Here is a 14962-nt window from a genome sequence, read left to right as displayed (position 1 = left end):
ATGTAATGAGCAACCTTCAGATGATTCTGGGTTCCAGCATTCAAACTGTCCTAGATAACTCCCAGTGGAGCAGAATCGAGCTGTTCTCACCCAAATTGATGATTTGTGATCAAAATAAATGTTATTTGTAGTATCTACATTTTGTGGTGGTTTGCTACGGAGCAATAAATAACTGGAACAGGAGTCCATATTGTGTACGTCCTTCTAGACCTTTGTGAGAACCTTGGCTTTCCTCTTGAGCGATTTAGGAAGTCTCAGGATTGTTTTGAGTGGAAGAGTGATATAATCTGTTTTAATTAGATGTAATATTTCAACTGGATCTGTTTGGCTACTTGGATGAGAATAGATGGAAGAGAGACAAAGACAGAAACAGGGAATCATGTATATAGTAGCATTTCATTTATGTCATTGAGATTTTTACCTAAAAATTACTAAGATTATTATTAAGATTTTATTAACGTGTTTCAGAGCTAAACATTTCATTCTTCTACATTCTTGAATATTTTTACACACACATACATACAAGAAAATAAAAAGCGATTTTTATGCTTTATTTTGATTTATATTCCTGAATATAAATCACCAAAGAAGGCAATTTTACACTCTCTTTTTTAGAACATGGCAAAATAGGGTTATTGTTAGGGGATGAAGAATTACCTTAGATCAAATTACAATACCGCATTTTATTTACACCACAGTAAATTTTGGATATTTTGTCCAGTTGTAAACACTAGTATAGTTAAAATGTCTAGCCTAAATCTTTCATAGCCTTACATAATCACTTACCTGCCTCCAAAACTTACTCCCTGTCTCACATACTGCCCTTTAGCCAAACTGGCTACCTCCTTCCAATTTCTCAGAGCTGGCTTCCATCTGAGTGTTTTCATTGTTACTCCTTTTGTCTAGAATGCTTTTCTTCTAGATGTTTTTGTAGTTTACACTCTTCTTTTTAAATCTTTTTTTAAATGTTTTTATTTATTTTTGATAGAGAGCATGAATGGGGGAGGGACAGAGGATCTGAAGCAGGCTCCACGCTGACAGCAGCGAGCCTGTGTGGAGCTCGAACTCATGAACCGTGAGATCACGACCCGAGCCAAAGTCGGATGCTCAACTGACTGAGCCACCCAGACGCCCCCTGTCTTATTTCTTTTATGCCAGTCCTCAAATGAGGACATCAGTGAGGCCCTCCCTGACTACCCTAGGTAATAATTAACCTCCCTTTTCTCAGCATCCCTATTTCTATTATAATACTTTATTTTTCTCTCTTCTATTTTATGTCTTTATTTTTCTCTATTGTGTCTATCACATTCCAACATATAATTAGTTACTTGCCTTCCCCTTACTGCAACCAGAATGTGTACTCCACGAAGGCAGTGTTTTTGTCTGTTTTCTAGTGAAGATGCCTCACATATACTAGGCAGTCAAAAAACAGATGACAAATAAATGACACTCTTGTGTAGGATTAATATCTTAAACATTACCTTGAAAAGTTTATTACCTACATAAGAAATGATTTTTTTTTTATTTTTATTTTTGCTTTTTCATATTTGTAATTATACCTAAAAATTATAGTTCTAGATATCTAATATCATTTGGCATCTTTATTTTTCAATTTCTTATTTATTTATAAATTAGATTTTTCTTAACAGAAGTGGAACAGGTTTTTGAAATATCTTCCTAGCCTATCAGATGTTGATCTGGAAAAAAAAATTGATTTTGAGGTGACATACCCCTTGAGCTAATTATTTAAGAACTTAATATGACCAATTCTTATTTGGTGGGGTTGTCACTGAAAACCTTTTTCCCCCCACTTTCTCTCATCTAAAGTGATTGTCATAAAATTGGAACTTATTAAATAGTTTTTCTTCCTTAAATTCAATAGGGAAAATGGAAAACCAGATTAATACCTAAATCATGTTTTTGTGAGTGTTTGCACCGTTTTTTAGGTTTAGCTTAGAAATAATGCTTCAAGTGAGGAAAACTGATAATTTGAAAATTAAGACATTTTTCAAAAAATTAAAAGTCATCATCTTTTGTCTGACTTCATACAAATTGTACAGTGTCAGTTTTTAAAGACAATTTTAATTAGTGGGAAGTTGTCATCCCATTGAACTTACGTAATTTTTGTTTCTTTTTAAACCAGCATTTGTCATTTTCTGAGGTTTATTTATTTTTGGTTTACATAATTTTAATTCCTATAGCATACTTTTAGATTTATAGCAACTTCGAACTTTTCCTTAAACAACTTGGATCAGAATTAGCTGGGGAACAGTTTAAAAATTGCCCTGACTTCTGACTTCAGCATACTCAATCAGAATCTCTGAGGATGGGAACTGAGAACTCATTTAGTTCTGTGCACACTGACACTTAATTTAGAGACTGGGGCAACCATTTCTATACATTGTTGATAGAAATAAATTTTGTATGGAATTTTAGAGCAAAAGACTATATCCATTTCTAGGTATAGTGTGAGTTTCACTCTGTTATAGTGAAATTACTGAAGTGTTTCTTTAGTTGTTGGCTTTAAGCTTATTGATGTACTTGTTGATCCCCAGACAATATTTGCACAGTTTCAACATAGTCGAGAAAAAGCACTTCCTTCGGATAATATAAGACACGCTCTAGCAGAGAGCTTCAAAGATGAGCAGCGATTTCAGCTGGGCCTTATGGATGATGCTGCAGAGTGCTTTGTAAGTATTTTTGATAATCCCTAAATCAGGATACTAGCTTGTTTTCCTTAAGTGATGTGAATTTTGAGAGGAATGAAACATAAATTTATAACAATAGAAAGGAATCCATACTGCTCAGTGCATCCTTGTCTTACCCGCCCTTCAAAACTCTGTGTGTTTCATGACTTTTGGTTTTGATTTGACATTTATATGTTATCATTTTTTTAATGAGTATCTTTACTATTTTCTCAGGTGGAAAGCTCTTTGACTAATGCACTGCTTAACACACTTTCCATATTGATTAAAGTGTGTCTGAAACAGCATACACAGTCATAAAATATACTTTTCATAATTCTCATGTTCATAATAGATCCATTATTTAAAATATAAATATATTTTGTACAATACCAAATTTTATAGTTTATTTTCACTTAAGTGAAATGTCCTAGTACATGGTTTGATAATTCATAGAATATCTAGAAATTTAGGCTTAAATAATTGAATGGTTTTAAATTTCCTGGGGCAGAGGAGGCAGATGTTTAGCCAATTAAAAGAATCCATTGGAGGTGTCTGGATGGCTCAGTTGGTTAAACATCCGACTTCAGCTCAGGTCATGATCTGGCGATTTGTGGGTTCGAGCCCCAAGTCAGACTCTGTGCTGACAGCTCAGAGCCAGGAGCCTGCTTCAGATTCTTTGTCTCCCTTTCTCTCTGCCCCTCCCCTGCTCGTGCTTTGTCTCCCTCTGTCTCTCAATATTAACATTAAATAAAAATAAAGAATCCATTCGATAGGCTTTTGCTAAAAAGGATTGTTAAAGAAATAAATATTCCTTATTGATCTGTATTACAAATTTGAAATTTAATATGAAATTTGTTTGCAGAGCAGATTTCTTGCATTAGGATGTTAGTGTAGGTATTGCAAGCCTTTGTCATTGCTATTTGAATATGAGTTATACAGACTATTAAAATATCCCAAGTAGGATTTTTAAAAGATCAACTGTTTTTTTCAATGTGAGAATGCTGCAAATATGGGAAACTTATATTTTCTATTAAATTCTACATGTCAGCCACCATGAATTGATTTTTTAAAGGGTATTAAAGATATTTATTAAATTAATGTTTCTTTTATTTAATTTTTTAAAAAAGCTAATACTACAAAAGGTGAATAACTGAACGGTATTTGAAGGGTTGATTAAAGAGGAAAGCTGAAAAGCTGACAATATATATGGTGCTGTTAAATTTAACACTTTGGAAAATCCTAAAAAGATTTTTAAATTTATAAAGTTAAAAATAGTTGTATTATGAAGTATCTTCTGTAAGATTCACAAGTCATTTGTCTTTTAATTTTTAAATTAGGAAAATATATTGGAGAGGATTCATTTTCATATAGTGCCAAGCAGAGATGCAGACATGTGTACCTCTAAATCTTGTATCACTCACCAGAAGTTTGCCATGACTCTGTATGAACAGGTGAGATGGCTTAACCACTTTATTAGATATTGTATTTGTTATATTTATTTACATTCATTTGTACTTTGGTATAATATATAACATATATAAATATATGTAATATATGTATTACATTTATGTTTTATGATTGATAAATTAAACATGTTTTTACCTGTAGTGTGTGTGTCGTAGCTGTGGAGCATCATCAGATCCTCTACCTTTTACAGAATTTGTGCGGTACATTTCTACAACAGCCCTATGGTAAGAACCTTACCAGAGATGTTAATAATACATTTAAGCACATTGAGCATTTATTTTATAAAACCATAACATATGTGAATATCTACTCTCTGTCTTAAACTTAAAAAATATGCTGCCATCAGAAGTACTAAGTGACGTCTGTCTCAGTTGGATGTTTCTGTTTTAGCCTAAAATGTATACTTAATGAAATGTACCAAATATTAGTCAAAATTTGTATCTATTTATATTTATACCAAGTTTTTGGAATTGTGAAGCAGAGTTTAAAATGACAAGCTCAATGGTAAATGGAGCTGCACATTATTTCTTCATTTTTGCTAAGGTGCTATCTTTGTAGTGACCCATCAGCTCCATATCCCATCATGGTGATGGAAACTAGGGTAAGCAGAAAGGGGGGGGTGGGGGGATGGTGACATTAATTCTTCATTAGATTTATTGAGTTTAAAGCCTCAACATTAACCTGAAATAAAAATTTGCCTATGCTTGGCTGTCCCCTCCCTCCCTGTGCCTGAAACATTACTAATTAGGGATCCATATGATCCCTAGACTTTACATAAGAATTGTTTGAACATTTTCTAACAGGTATTTGAGAATATAAATATTTGATATATGGTAAACATTGAATAAATGTTTACAGGTATTTTAATACAAAAAAATAAAGCATGGATCAATAATTATTAATCAGAATAAATCAGTTCAACAGTTAGTTACTAAATGCTATTTGGGCGCCTGGGTGGCTCAGTCGGTTGAGCATACAACTTTGGCTCAGATCATGATCTCCCAGTTCGTGAGTTCGAGCCCTGTGTCGGGCTCTGTGCTGACGGCTCAGAGCCTGAAGCCTGCTTCAGATTTTGTGTCTCCCTCCCTCTCTGCCCCTCCCCTACTCACACTCTGTCTCTCTCTCAAAAATAAATAAACATTTAAAAAATTTTTCAAGGGGCACCTGGGTGGCTCAGTTGGTTAAGCGTCCAACTTCGGCTCAGGTCATGATCTCACAGTGAGTGAGTTCAAGCCCCGCGTCAGGCTCTGTGCTGACAGCTCGGAGCCTGGAGCCTGTTTCAAATTCTGTGTCTCCCTCTCTCTCTGACCCTCCCCTGTTCATGCTCTCTCTGTCTCAAAAATAAATAAACGTTAAAAAAATTTTTTTTTTAAAATGCTATCAATATTTTAATCATTGTACAAAGTGAATATCAGGTGCTTATCTGTTTCATTATAATATTAAACTACCTGGTTTTTTTTGATATAACACAATATTACTTAAAGACTATTGAATAATATCAATTTGGTTATTTGAGTGTGTTTAGTATCTTTCTTAGTATATAGAGTTGGGGATATTGGTTTAAGGAAACATTCCCTAAACTTCAGTCAATTATAGGTTCATTTTTTTCACTTTGTATGAAAAGTAGGATGGTGTCTGAACAAGGATAGGCCACAATTAAAAACTATAAAACTTTAAGTCTATTTTGAAACTCTTATATAATGACAGTGCTCTGAGGCAGTATCTTATGTAACAGAGTTAGAGCTCCATCAGTCTCTGTGGTCTACACCACAAATTGCAAGAAACCAGACTTTAAATGGTAGTTATGGTTGACCCTTTGGTAACACAGGTTTGAACTGCACAGGTCCACTTAGATGGAGATTTTTCAATAAATGTACGTGCAGTACTGTAAGTGTATTACATCTTCCTTATGATTTTCTTAATAACATTTACTTTTTTCTAGCTTTTTTGTAAGAATACAGTATATACTACATATAACATAAAATATGTGTTAATCAACTGTTACTGGTAAGGCTTCCGGCCGACAGTAGGCTATTAGTAGTTAAGTTGGGAGCAGGTCAGAAGTTAGTATGCGGATTTTGGACTGCATGAAGGTTAGCGCCCCTTACCTCCATGTTATTTAAGGTTTAACTGTAGTCACTTTCTTTTCATTGGTAATAAGTATTGAATACCAGTTACTGAATTCCAGGCTTAACAAAAATTGTCATTTTAAATGTTAACAAAAACACTATTTTAAATGTACAATTTGAATGAGCTTGTCAGATTTAGTGCATTTTTTTTTTTTTGTAAATTTTTTTTTTTTCAACGTTTATTTATTTTTGGGACAGAGAGAGACAGAGCATGAACGGGGGAGGGGCAGAGAGAGAGGGAGACACAGAATCGGAAACAGGCTCCAGGCTCCGAGCCATCAGCCCAGAGCCTGACGCGGGGCTCGAACTCCCGGACCGCGAGATCGTGACCTGGCTGAAGTTGGACGCTTAACCGACTGCGCCACCCAGGCGCCCCAGATTTAGTGCATTTTAATACATTTATGAAGTGCTTTAGAAGAATGGGTGCTCTTAGTTGTTACTGAATATTGTACATTATTTAAATCATGAAACTGTAAAGTATATCCAACTCTAGGACAGTTCACATTACTAAGCAGAACCAGAACATCTAGAATGGAAACTAGTAAGGATATTTGAGGTTACATTACATTTCTTTTTGGAAATATTTAAATGGCTGTTTAAAGATACTTAATATTTTGGTATATAAAAATTAGATTCTAAGAGAGACTACACAAAAAGTGGCATAGATATCCTGCCTAGGTTCTAATGAAATGGTCAGCACTCATAAGGCACAAACCTGACCTAACTAGTTTTGGTTTTGACTTCTGCATTAATCAGCAAAGGGCCCTTCTATTAGCTGAAAATGATAACTTCGTTTCTGAGAATTTGAGGCCAGAGAGGGAGCCTTTCCCACAATTTGTTGTTCTTGTTAGGTCAAAGTTTAAACTCAAGTCCCTACTTGTTAAACAATAATGTAAAAGAAACATTTGACTTAAAACTTGGAGCATCTTATTATCTTGTTCATGTAGTTCCAGACCATGGTAATAAATGTTTTTCATCATGCACCTGCCAAATTCCATAATTTTTCACTTTATGGAAATTTACTTTATGGTTAATTTTTCAGACAAAACCTGTCTTAAACAGAAAAAATGATCATACCCATATTGAGAACTTAATTTCTTTTCATGCATAGTTTGTTAGATCTTTTTAAAGTTCATAGGACACATTTGGGACTGCTTCTTTCTTTTGTAGCAATGAAGTGGAAAGAATGATGGAAAGGCATGAACGTTTTAAGCCTGAAATGTTTGCAGAGTTGCTACAAGCAGCAAATACAACTGATGACTATAGGAAATGTCCTGTAAGTATAATTTGGAGAAAACTAGTATGCTTATATGTTTGCAAACTTGAAAATAAACATTCAGAAATTACCATGTAAATAGTAATTCTACATGGAATTAATTTTAAGAGTTAATTTTTCAGGGGCACCTAGGTGGCTCAGTTGGTTAAGCGCCTGACTCTTGATTTTGGCTCAGGTCATTATCTCATTGTTGTGGGATCAAGCCGCACATTGGGCTCTGTGCTGATGGAGTGGAGCCTGATGGGGACTCTCTCTCGCTTCACTCTTTGCCCCTCTCCACCCCTCTTCCCAAAATAAATAAATAAATAAACGTTTTTTAAAATGTTATTTTTGGGGCGCCTGGGTGGCGCAGTCGGTTAAGCATCCGACTTCAGCCAGGTCACGATCTCGCGGTCCATGAGTTCGAGCCCCGCGTCGGGCTCTGGGCTGATGGCTCGGAGCCTGGAGCCTGTTTCCGATTCTGTGTCTCCCTCTCTCTCTGCCCCTCCCCCGTTCATGCTCTGTCTCTCTCTGTCCCAAAAATAAATAAACGTTAAAAAAAAAAAAAAAATTAAAAAAAATAAAAATAAAAATAAAATGTTATTTTTTCAGTGTTATTTTAGGCAACTCTTTATACCATGTGAGCTATTTATTTAAGCACTATTAAAAACTCTTTGTGAAGGATTTAGTGTATGCTGATTAATTTTTTTAAGTTCTGACATCTGTCATTTGACTAAAGAGAAAGTTAGTTTCTTTTTTTCCCTGTGCCTGGGTGGCTCAGTCAGTTAAGTGTCCGACTTCGGTTCAGGTCATGATCTCGTAGTTTGTGGGTTTGAGCCCTGCGTCAGGCTCTGTGCTGACAACTCAGAGCCTGGAGCCTGCTTTGGATTCTGTGTCTCGCTGTCTCTGCCCCTCCCACTGTTCATGCTCTGTCTCTTGTCTCTCTCTCTCAAAGATAAACATTAAAAAAAAAATTAAACATTATAAGTGGCATCATTCTTTTTTCTAATGTAATATTACTTCAAGTATTTTAGGGCTCATTTTTTTAGATTGATTTCTTGTTTTAAAATTACAAAGATACCAAAGTACTTTGATTTAAAATAAACTTCCTGTTTAATCAATAATTAAGACAAATAGTTTGATAAAAGTCCATTTTAGTATGCTGAAAAAATAGATTTCTGATGTATGTAAAGATTGTTAATGTATAGTACAAACTGTCAGGCATCACCTATGGTATATATGTTTCAGTAATTTCAAAATTTGCCTTTTGTGTTTTTCTTTAGAGTAACTGTGGCCAAAAAATAAAAATTCGCCGTGTTTTAATGAATTGCCCAGAAATTGTTACAATTGGTTTAGTCTGGGATTCTGAGCATTCTGACTTGACTGAAGATGTTGTTCGGAATCTAGCAACACATCTTTATCTTCCTGGGGTATCTCAACTGTTTTCATTCACTTCCTTTTTGTTTTTAAATTCTTTTAAAACATACTCATATATTATAATATACTTTGTTTTTCAGAATTAAATTATCTTTCTAAAGGAAAGATGTAGTGCTGATAAAGTTCATCAAATCAGGCTAAGTGGAATGCCTTTCTTGCGTAGACTAGGAACGGCTTTTAGTTATAAACAATCTTGTGTTCTAATTCGATATCACTCTACAATGGTGATATTGATGATAAATATGTGTGTGTAGGGTAATGACCAATATAAATATTAACCTAGAAAGGTTTAAGATATAAAATTCATCTATAGCACTGATCTCTTAATATGCATATTAACATCGTAATATATTTTGAATTGGTTTATATCACCATTAATCTTTTAGATAATTATCTTTTATAAATATGTTAATGTTTGTTCAAATAGGTGATTCAGTAAAAAATTATTAGGAATTGTGTAATTTATCCCCCATTTCCAGTTTATGTATATAAAGTGTCAGTTCTGTGTTATTGGAGACAATGTGTTACTGAACTAAATTGTAGTGATTTTATTGGACTAATAATATTAATAGTTATAGTTAATAGTAATTAATAGTTAATAGTAATTCTGTTCAGTACAATGTCAGTGTACCTTCTGCACTAATATAATAGTGGATTGGGGAAGCTTATATAAGAAGTATTTTTCATAGATAGTCTAATATATGACTCACCAAATTATTATTCCTCATTTTTAAAAAGATACAGTATTAAATTACATGTTATTATTTTTTTAAACAGCTTTTTTATAGGGTTACTGATGAAAATGCCAAAAATAGTGAACTTCACCTCGTTGGTATGATCTGCTACACCAGCCGACATTATTGTGCCTTTGCTTTTCATACCAAGAGTTCCAAGTGGGTATTTTTTGATGATGCAACCGTGAAAGAGGTAAGTGATATTTTCACTAACTGGGATAATTGTTGTGATTTTTACTTTACTTTTTAGGAATAAATGAAGATAATGATATATACAATGTATATCACATAATATAATTATGTGAAGTAATGATTGTATGTAAACACTTATTACAAAATTATTATTATATAAAATAATAAATGACCTTTATAATAGCATTGTTAACTTCATACTTTTGTTAATTTTTGAAACCTGGTTTATTTTAAAGCCACCTTTTAAACCAGTCTATTTCCAGAATAATAAAAACGTGACTAATAAATGTTAGAATGCAAATACACAACTGTCAGTGATCCATATGTATTCCCTTTTGTCTGATGCATAGTTGCTCTGTGTATTTCTTTGTGAATGATTCACAGTTGCTTTGTATAATTAGTGATGAAAATTTGCTTGTTTTTTTAATTATTAGGACTCCCTTTTCAAACTTCGTGGTATTCAGAACTAGATATGCCTACTATTATCTTTGGTGAATTATTTATTCAAACATTATAATATCTATCAAACTAGTGAATAATAGTTTATAATAAGAAGTATGTATCAGAATCACCCTTGGAGCTTTTGAAAAAACGTACATGCCTGGATTCTTAAATTCTTGATTCAGTAGTATAGAGGCAGGTATCTTAATTTTTTACAAGTTCTACAGGAGATTCAGATTTTGCCACATTTGAAAACTTGATCTTGTCCATACTGTTTCTAGGCTTATGGGCTTTGAGAATCCTATTATTATGCAGTAAATGGACTTAAAAATGTAAGTTATTTCATTGTTATAGCGAATGGTGTACGGTTCCATTTGCTTTCATTTTAATATATAACAAAGGGCCATTTATCAGCATTATGAATTACTAAGTTAATAGAAGCTCATATATTTAGTATGTAGTGACTTTCTGTCTCTTTCTATGAACAATGAACTGCTATGGAAATTGCCCCTCTAGGGGCACCTGGGTGGCTCAGTTGGTTAAGCATCTGACTTGGGTTCAGGTCATGCTCTCACAGTTTGCAGTTCAAGCCCCCACGTTGGGCTCTGCACTGAGAACTCAGAACCTGGAGCCTGCTTCAGATTTTGTGTCTCCTTCTCTCTGTCTCTCTCTGTCTCTCTCTCTCTCTGTCCCTCTCTCTCTCTCTCTGTCCCTCCCCTACTTGTGCATGTGTTCACTCGCGCTCTCTCTCTCTCAAAAATAAATAAATAAGCTGGAAAAAAGTGGAAATAGACCCTCCAGTATTAAAAATTAGAAAACCAAATAGATGAGACAACTTTTTTTTTTTTTTCAACGTTTATTTATTTTTGGGACAGAGAGAGACAGAGCATGAACGGGGGAGGGGCAGAGAGAGAGGGAGACACAGAATCAGAAACAGGCTCCAGGCTCTGAGCCATCAGCCCAGAGCCCGACGCGGGGCTCGAACTCACGGACCGCGAGATCGTGACCTGGCTGAAGTCGGACGCTTAACCGACTGCGCCACCCAGGCGCCCCTTGAGACAACTTTTTAAGACATTAAGTAGTAGGCAGTTGAACAGAAAAAAGGAAAACAAACAAGACGAGCCCTACAATTATTCCTGCTTACTGCCTATAGATTGTTTTTAGGTTGCAATTCAGGGAGGGGGACTCAAACAAAGCCTAGTAGTATCACTGAGTTGAGGAAACCAAAATTGGAATTCAGAGAGGCGAAGATGGCTAAAATTGCTGGACAGATTACCAGAAAAAAACACTGCACAGAGGGAAAGTGCTAGAGACTGTTAAAGGGGTCCCCTTTAATCTTTACCTGAATAGTGATCTGACATGTGTGGGGCAGATCTGCACAAGATGGGGTGGGGGGGGAGAATTACTGGAAAACAGAAAGTCAGACAATTTAAAAAATTCATACATGGCTAGGACCAGTTTGCATCTATACCAGTAAGAGTAAAAAGATATTGTAATGCAGGGAGCATCAAGTAGAATCCTTAGAATAGTACCACCTGAATTATACCTAGACTGAATACTGCTCTGCACCTGACATAAAAAGCTTAAAATGAAGACTTCAAAGGACAAAGATGATCCCACATAAGTTAACAAATGCCAGAATGAAGTCCCAGCACTTTTTAAAGGAACACAACAAAATTCACCCAAAAATATAAATTTCAATTAAATTTCAATATGCTATTTCAAGATAGCATTCAATAAAAAGTTACCAACTATGCAGAGAAGAAGAAAAATGCGACCCATACCCTGAAGGAATATTAATAAAAACAGACCTGTTCCACCACTCCCGTTTCTTCCGATCACATGGTAAGGGGTGAGAAAGCAAGGTAGGGAAATGGAGCGCACCCTCTCTTCTGTCAGGAACTTCATCAGCTTCACTATTCCTACCCTCAAAAAAGAGGGTTCTGAATAATAACCAGGTGATCTCCAAGGTCAGAAAGACTCAAAGTGACAGATATGGAAATAATCAGACAAGAGTGTGATAATTGCTGTGTCAGTATAGAGACATTGATTAGATACAGTCGATAAACATGGACCATAAAAATAAGCAATAAATTGGATTTCATCAAAACCTTTACTCTTCAGTAAGATACTGTTAGAATAAAAAGGCAAGACAGACTGGGACAAAATATTTGTCAAGCATATATTTAATAAAGATTATATCCAGAATATATAAAGTCTCTTAAAACTCAATAATTAAAAGATAAATCAATAGATTTATAAGATAGATTTAAAAGATAAACTCAGTAATTAAAAGATAATAGGGGAAGATGGTGGAGTAGGAGGACCCTAAGCTCACCTTGTCCCATGGATATAACTAGATAATACTCACATCAGTATAAATAACCAGAAAACTACCCAAAGACTGGCAGAACAAACTCCACAACCAAAGATACAGAGGAGGCCACATTGAATAGGGGAGGAAGGGCAGAGACATGGAGGTGAGGAGAAGGGAGAGAAACAAACTATCCCCATAACATTTGGCTTTGAAAACGAAAAGGCCAAATTTCACAAGTTCTTACAACCAGTAGGACTTAATACTAGCAAACTGATCCACGTGATCAAGTGGGATTTATTCCTGGGTTGCCAGGGTGGTTTAATAATCTCAAATCAATCAACCTGATACACCACATTAATAAAAGAAAGGATAAGAACCTCCATGATCGGGGCGCCTGGGTGGCGCAGTCGGTTAAGCGTCCGACTTCAGCCAGGTCACGATCTCGCGGTCCGCGAGTTCGAGCCCCGCATCAGGCTCTGGGCTGATGGCTCAGAGCCTGGAGCCTGTTTCTGATTCTGTGTCTCCCTCTCTCTCTGCCCCTCCCCCGTTCATGCTCTGTCTCTCTCTGTCCCAAAAATAAATAAACGTTGAAAAAAAAAAAAAAAGAACCTCCATGATCATTTCAATAGATGCAGAAAAAGCATTTGACAAAGTACAATATACATTCATGATAAAAGCCCTCAACAAAGTAGATTTAGAGGGAACAAACCTCAACATAATAAAGGCCATATATGAAAAACCCACAACTAACATCATACTCAATGGGAAAAAACAGAGGTTTTCCTCTATGGTCAGCAGCAAGACAGGGATGTCCACTCTCACCATTACTATTTAACATAGTACTGGAAATCCTAGCCACAGTAATAAGACACCAAGAAGAAAACGTCCAAATCAGCAATGAAGAAGTAGAACTTTCACTATTTGCAGATGATGTGATACTCTACATAGAAAACCCAAAGACTCCACCAAAAAATTGCCAGACACACAAATTCAGTAAAGTTGCAGGATATAAAATCAATGTACAGAAATCTGTTGCATTTCTATACACCAATAATGAAGCAACAGAAAGAGAAATCAGGGAATCAATCCTATTTACAATTGTACCAAAAACCATGAGATACCTATGAATAAACCTGACCAAAGAGGCGAAAGACCTGAAATTGAAGATGACACAAAGAAATGGAAAAACATCCTACGCTCATGGATTGGAAGAACAAATACTGTTAAATGTCTAGACTGCCCAAAGCAGTCTAAACATTTAATGCAATCCCTATCAAAAAACCGACAGCATTTTTCACAGAGCTAGGACAAACAATCCTAAAATTTATGTGGAACCACAAAAGACCCTGAATAGCCAACGCAACGTTGAAAAAGAAGCAGAGCTGAAGGCATCGTAATTCTGGAGTTCAAATTATATTACCAAGCTGCAGTGGTCAAAACAATATGGTACTGGCACAAAAGTAGACAAGTAGGTCAATGGAGCAGAATAGAAAACTCCAAAAGGAGTCCACAACTATGTGAGCAATTAATCTTCGACAAAGCAATAAAGAATATGCAATGAGAAATAGTGTCTTCAACAAATGGTATTTGGAAATTGGAACCACAACATGCAGAAGAATCAAACTGGACTACTTTTTTATACTGTACACAAAATGGATTAAATGTGAGGCTTGAAAACAAAAATCACACAGGAGAACACCTGAAACTAATATTACACTGTATGTTAGTTAGCTAACTGGAATTTAAACACTTAAAAAAATTAATTACATAAACTAAAGCACACACACATACACAAAATATGCTCACAATACACATGTGACTTGCCTAGCCTTTTACTTGTGATACTAATTCAGAAACAGAAGGACAGAAAAACAAAAAATAAGCACTCTCAGACAAAGCTTTGACATGTAAAATTTAGCTTGAAGACTTCAGCATCCCTTTTCTTCACTTTTTCCCCAACCATGATGTGTGCCTGTTCCTGAGAGCTCTTCTCCCCTATGACTCCAAAACTCTTGAGGCTTTGCTCCAGAAAGAATTTAACGGGTTTACTTGCAGGATTGGTTTTGTTTGTTTTTTGTTTTGTTTTTTGGCTCTATCAAAATATTTTTAGCAGCAAGGTCAAATAAAAGGAAAATTTGTGGTCTGGGGAGCCCTACAGAGAGCTCCTGAGGGTCACACAGTATTGTAGTTACTCACCTTATTTACCTTTAAAGAAAATCATGAGAAAAGTAAATCTGACCAAGGTTGTCTTAATGTCAGCAGAGGAAGTGTATAGTACTGTACAAGGACTTAGGAGGAGGACT

The 14962-nt window shown here is 35.3% G+C and overlaps 1 protein-coding gene across 1 annotated transcript in view; it reads left to right on the top strand.

The window, feature by feature from the left end:
* Positions 1-14962, top strand: part of USP53 (ubiquitin specific peptidase 53) — a 64108-nt gene that overhangs the window by 27047 nt on the left and 22099 nt on the right. Inside the window, exons 4-9 of the mRNA XM_047856811.1 lie at positions 2556-2690; positions 4025-4138; positions 4296-4378; positions 7454-7559; positions 8822-8968; positions 9753-9902. Coding sequence (XP_047712767.1) covers positions 2556-2690; positions 4025-4138; positions 4296-4378; positions 7454-7559; positions 8822-8968; positions 9753-9902 — 735 coding nt within the window. The remainder of the gene's footprint in view (positions 1-2555; positions 2691-4024; positions 4139-4295; positions 4379-7453; positions 7560-8821; positions 8969-9752; positions 9903-14962) is intronic.

Source organism: Prionailurus viverrinus, chromosome B1, assembly GCF_022837055.1.
Source record: "Prionailurus viverrinus isolate Anna chromosome B1, UM_Priviv_1.0, whole genome shotgun sequence".
Taxonomy (NCBI): domain Eukaryota; kingdom Metazoa; phylum Chordata; class Mammalia; order Carnivora; family Felidae; genus Prionailurus; species Prionailurus viverrinus.
The sequence above is the reverse complement of the archived record's forward strand: the minus strand, read 5'-3'. Positions and strand labels throughout refer to the sequence as shown.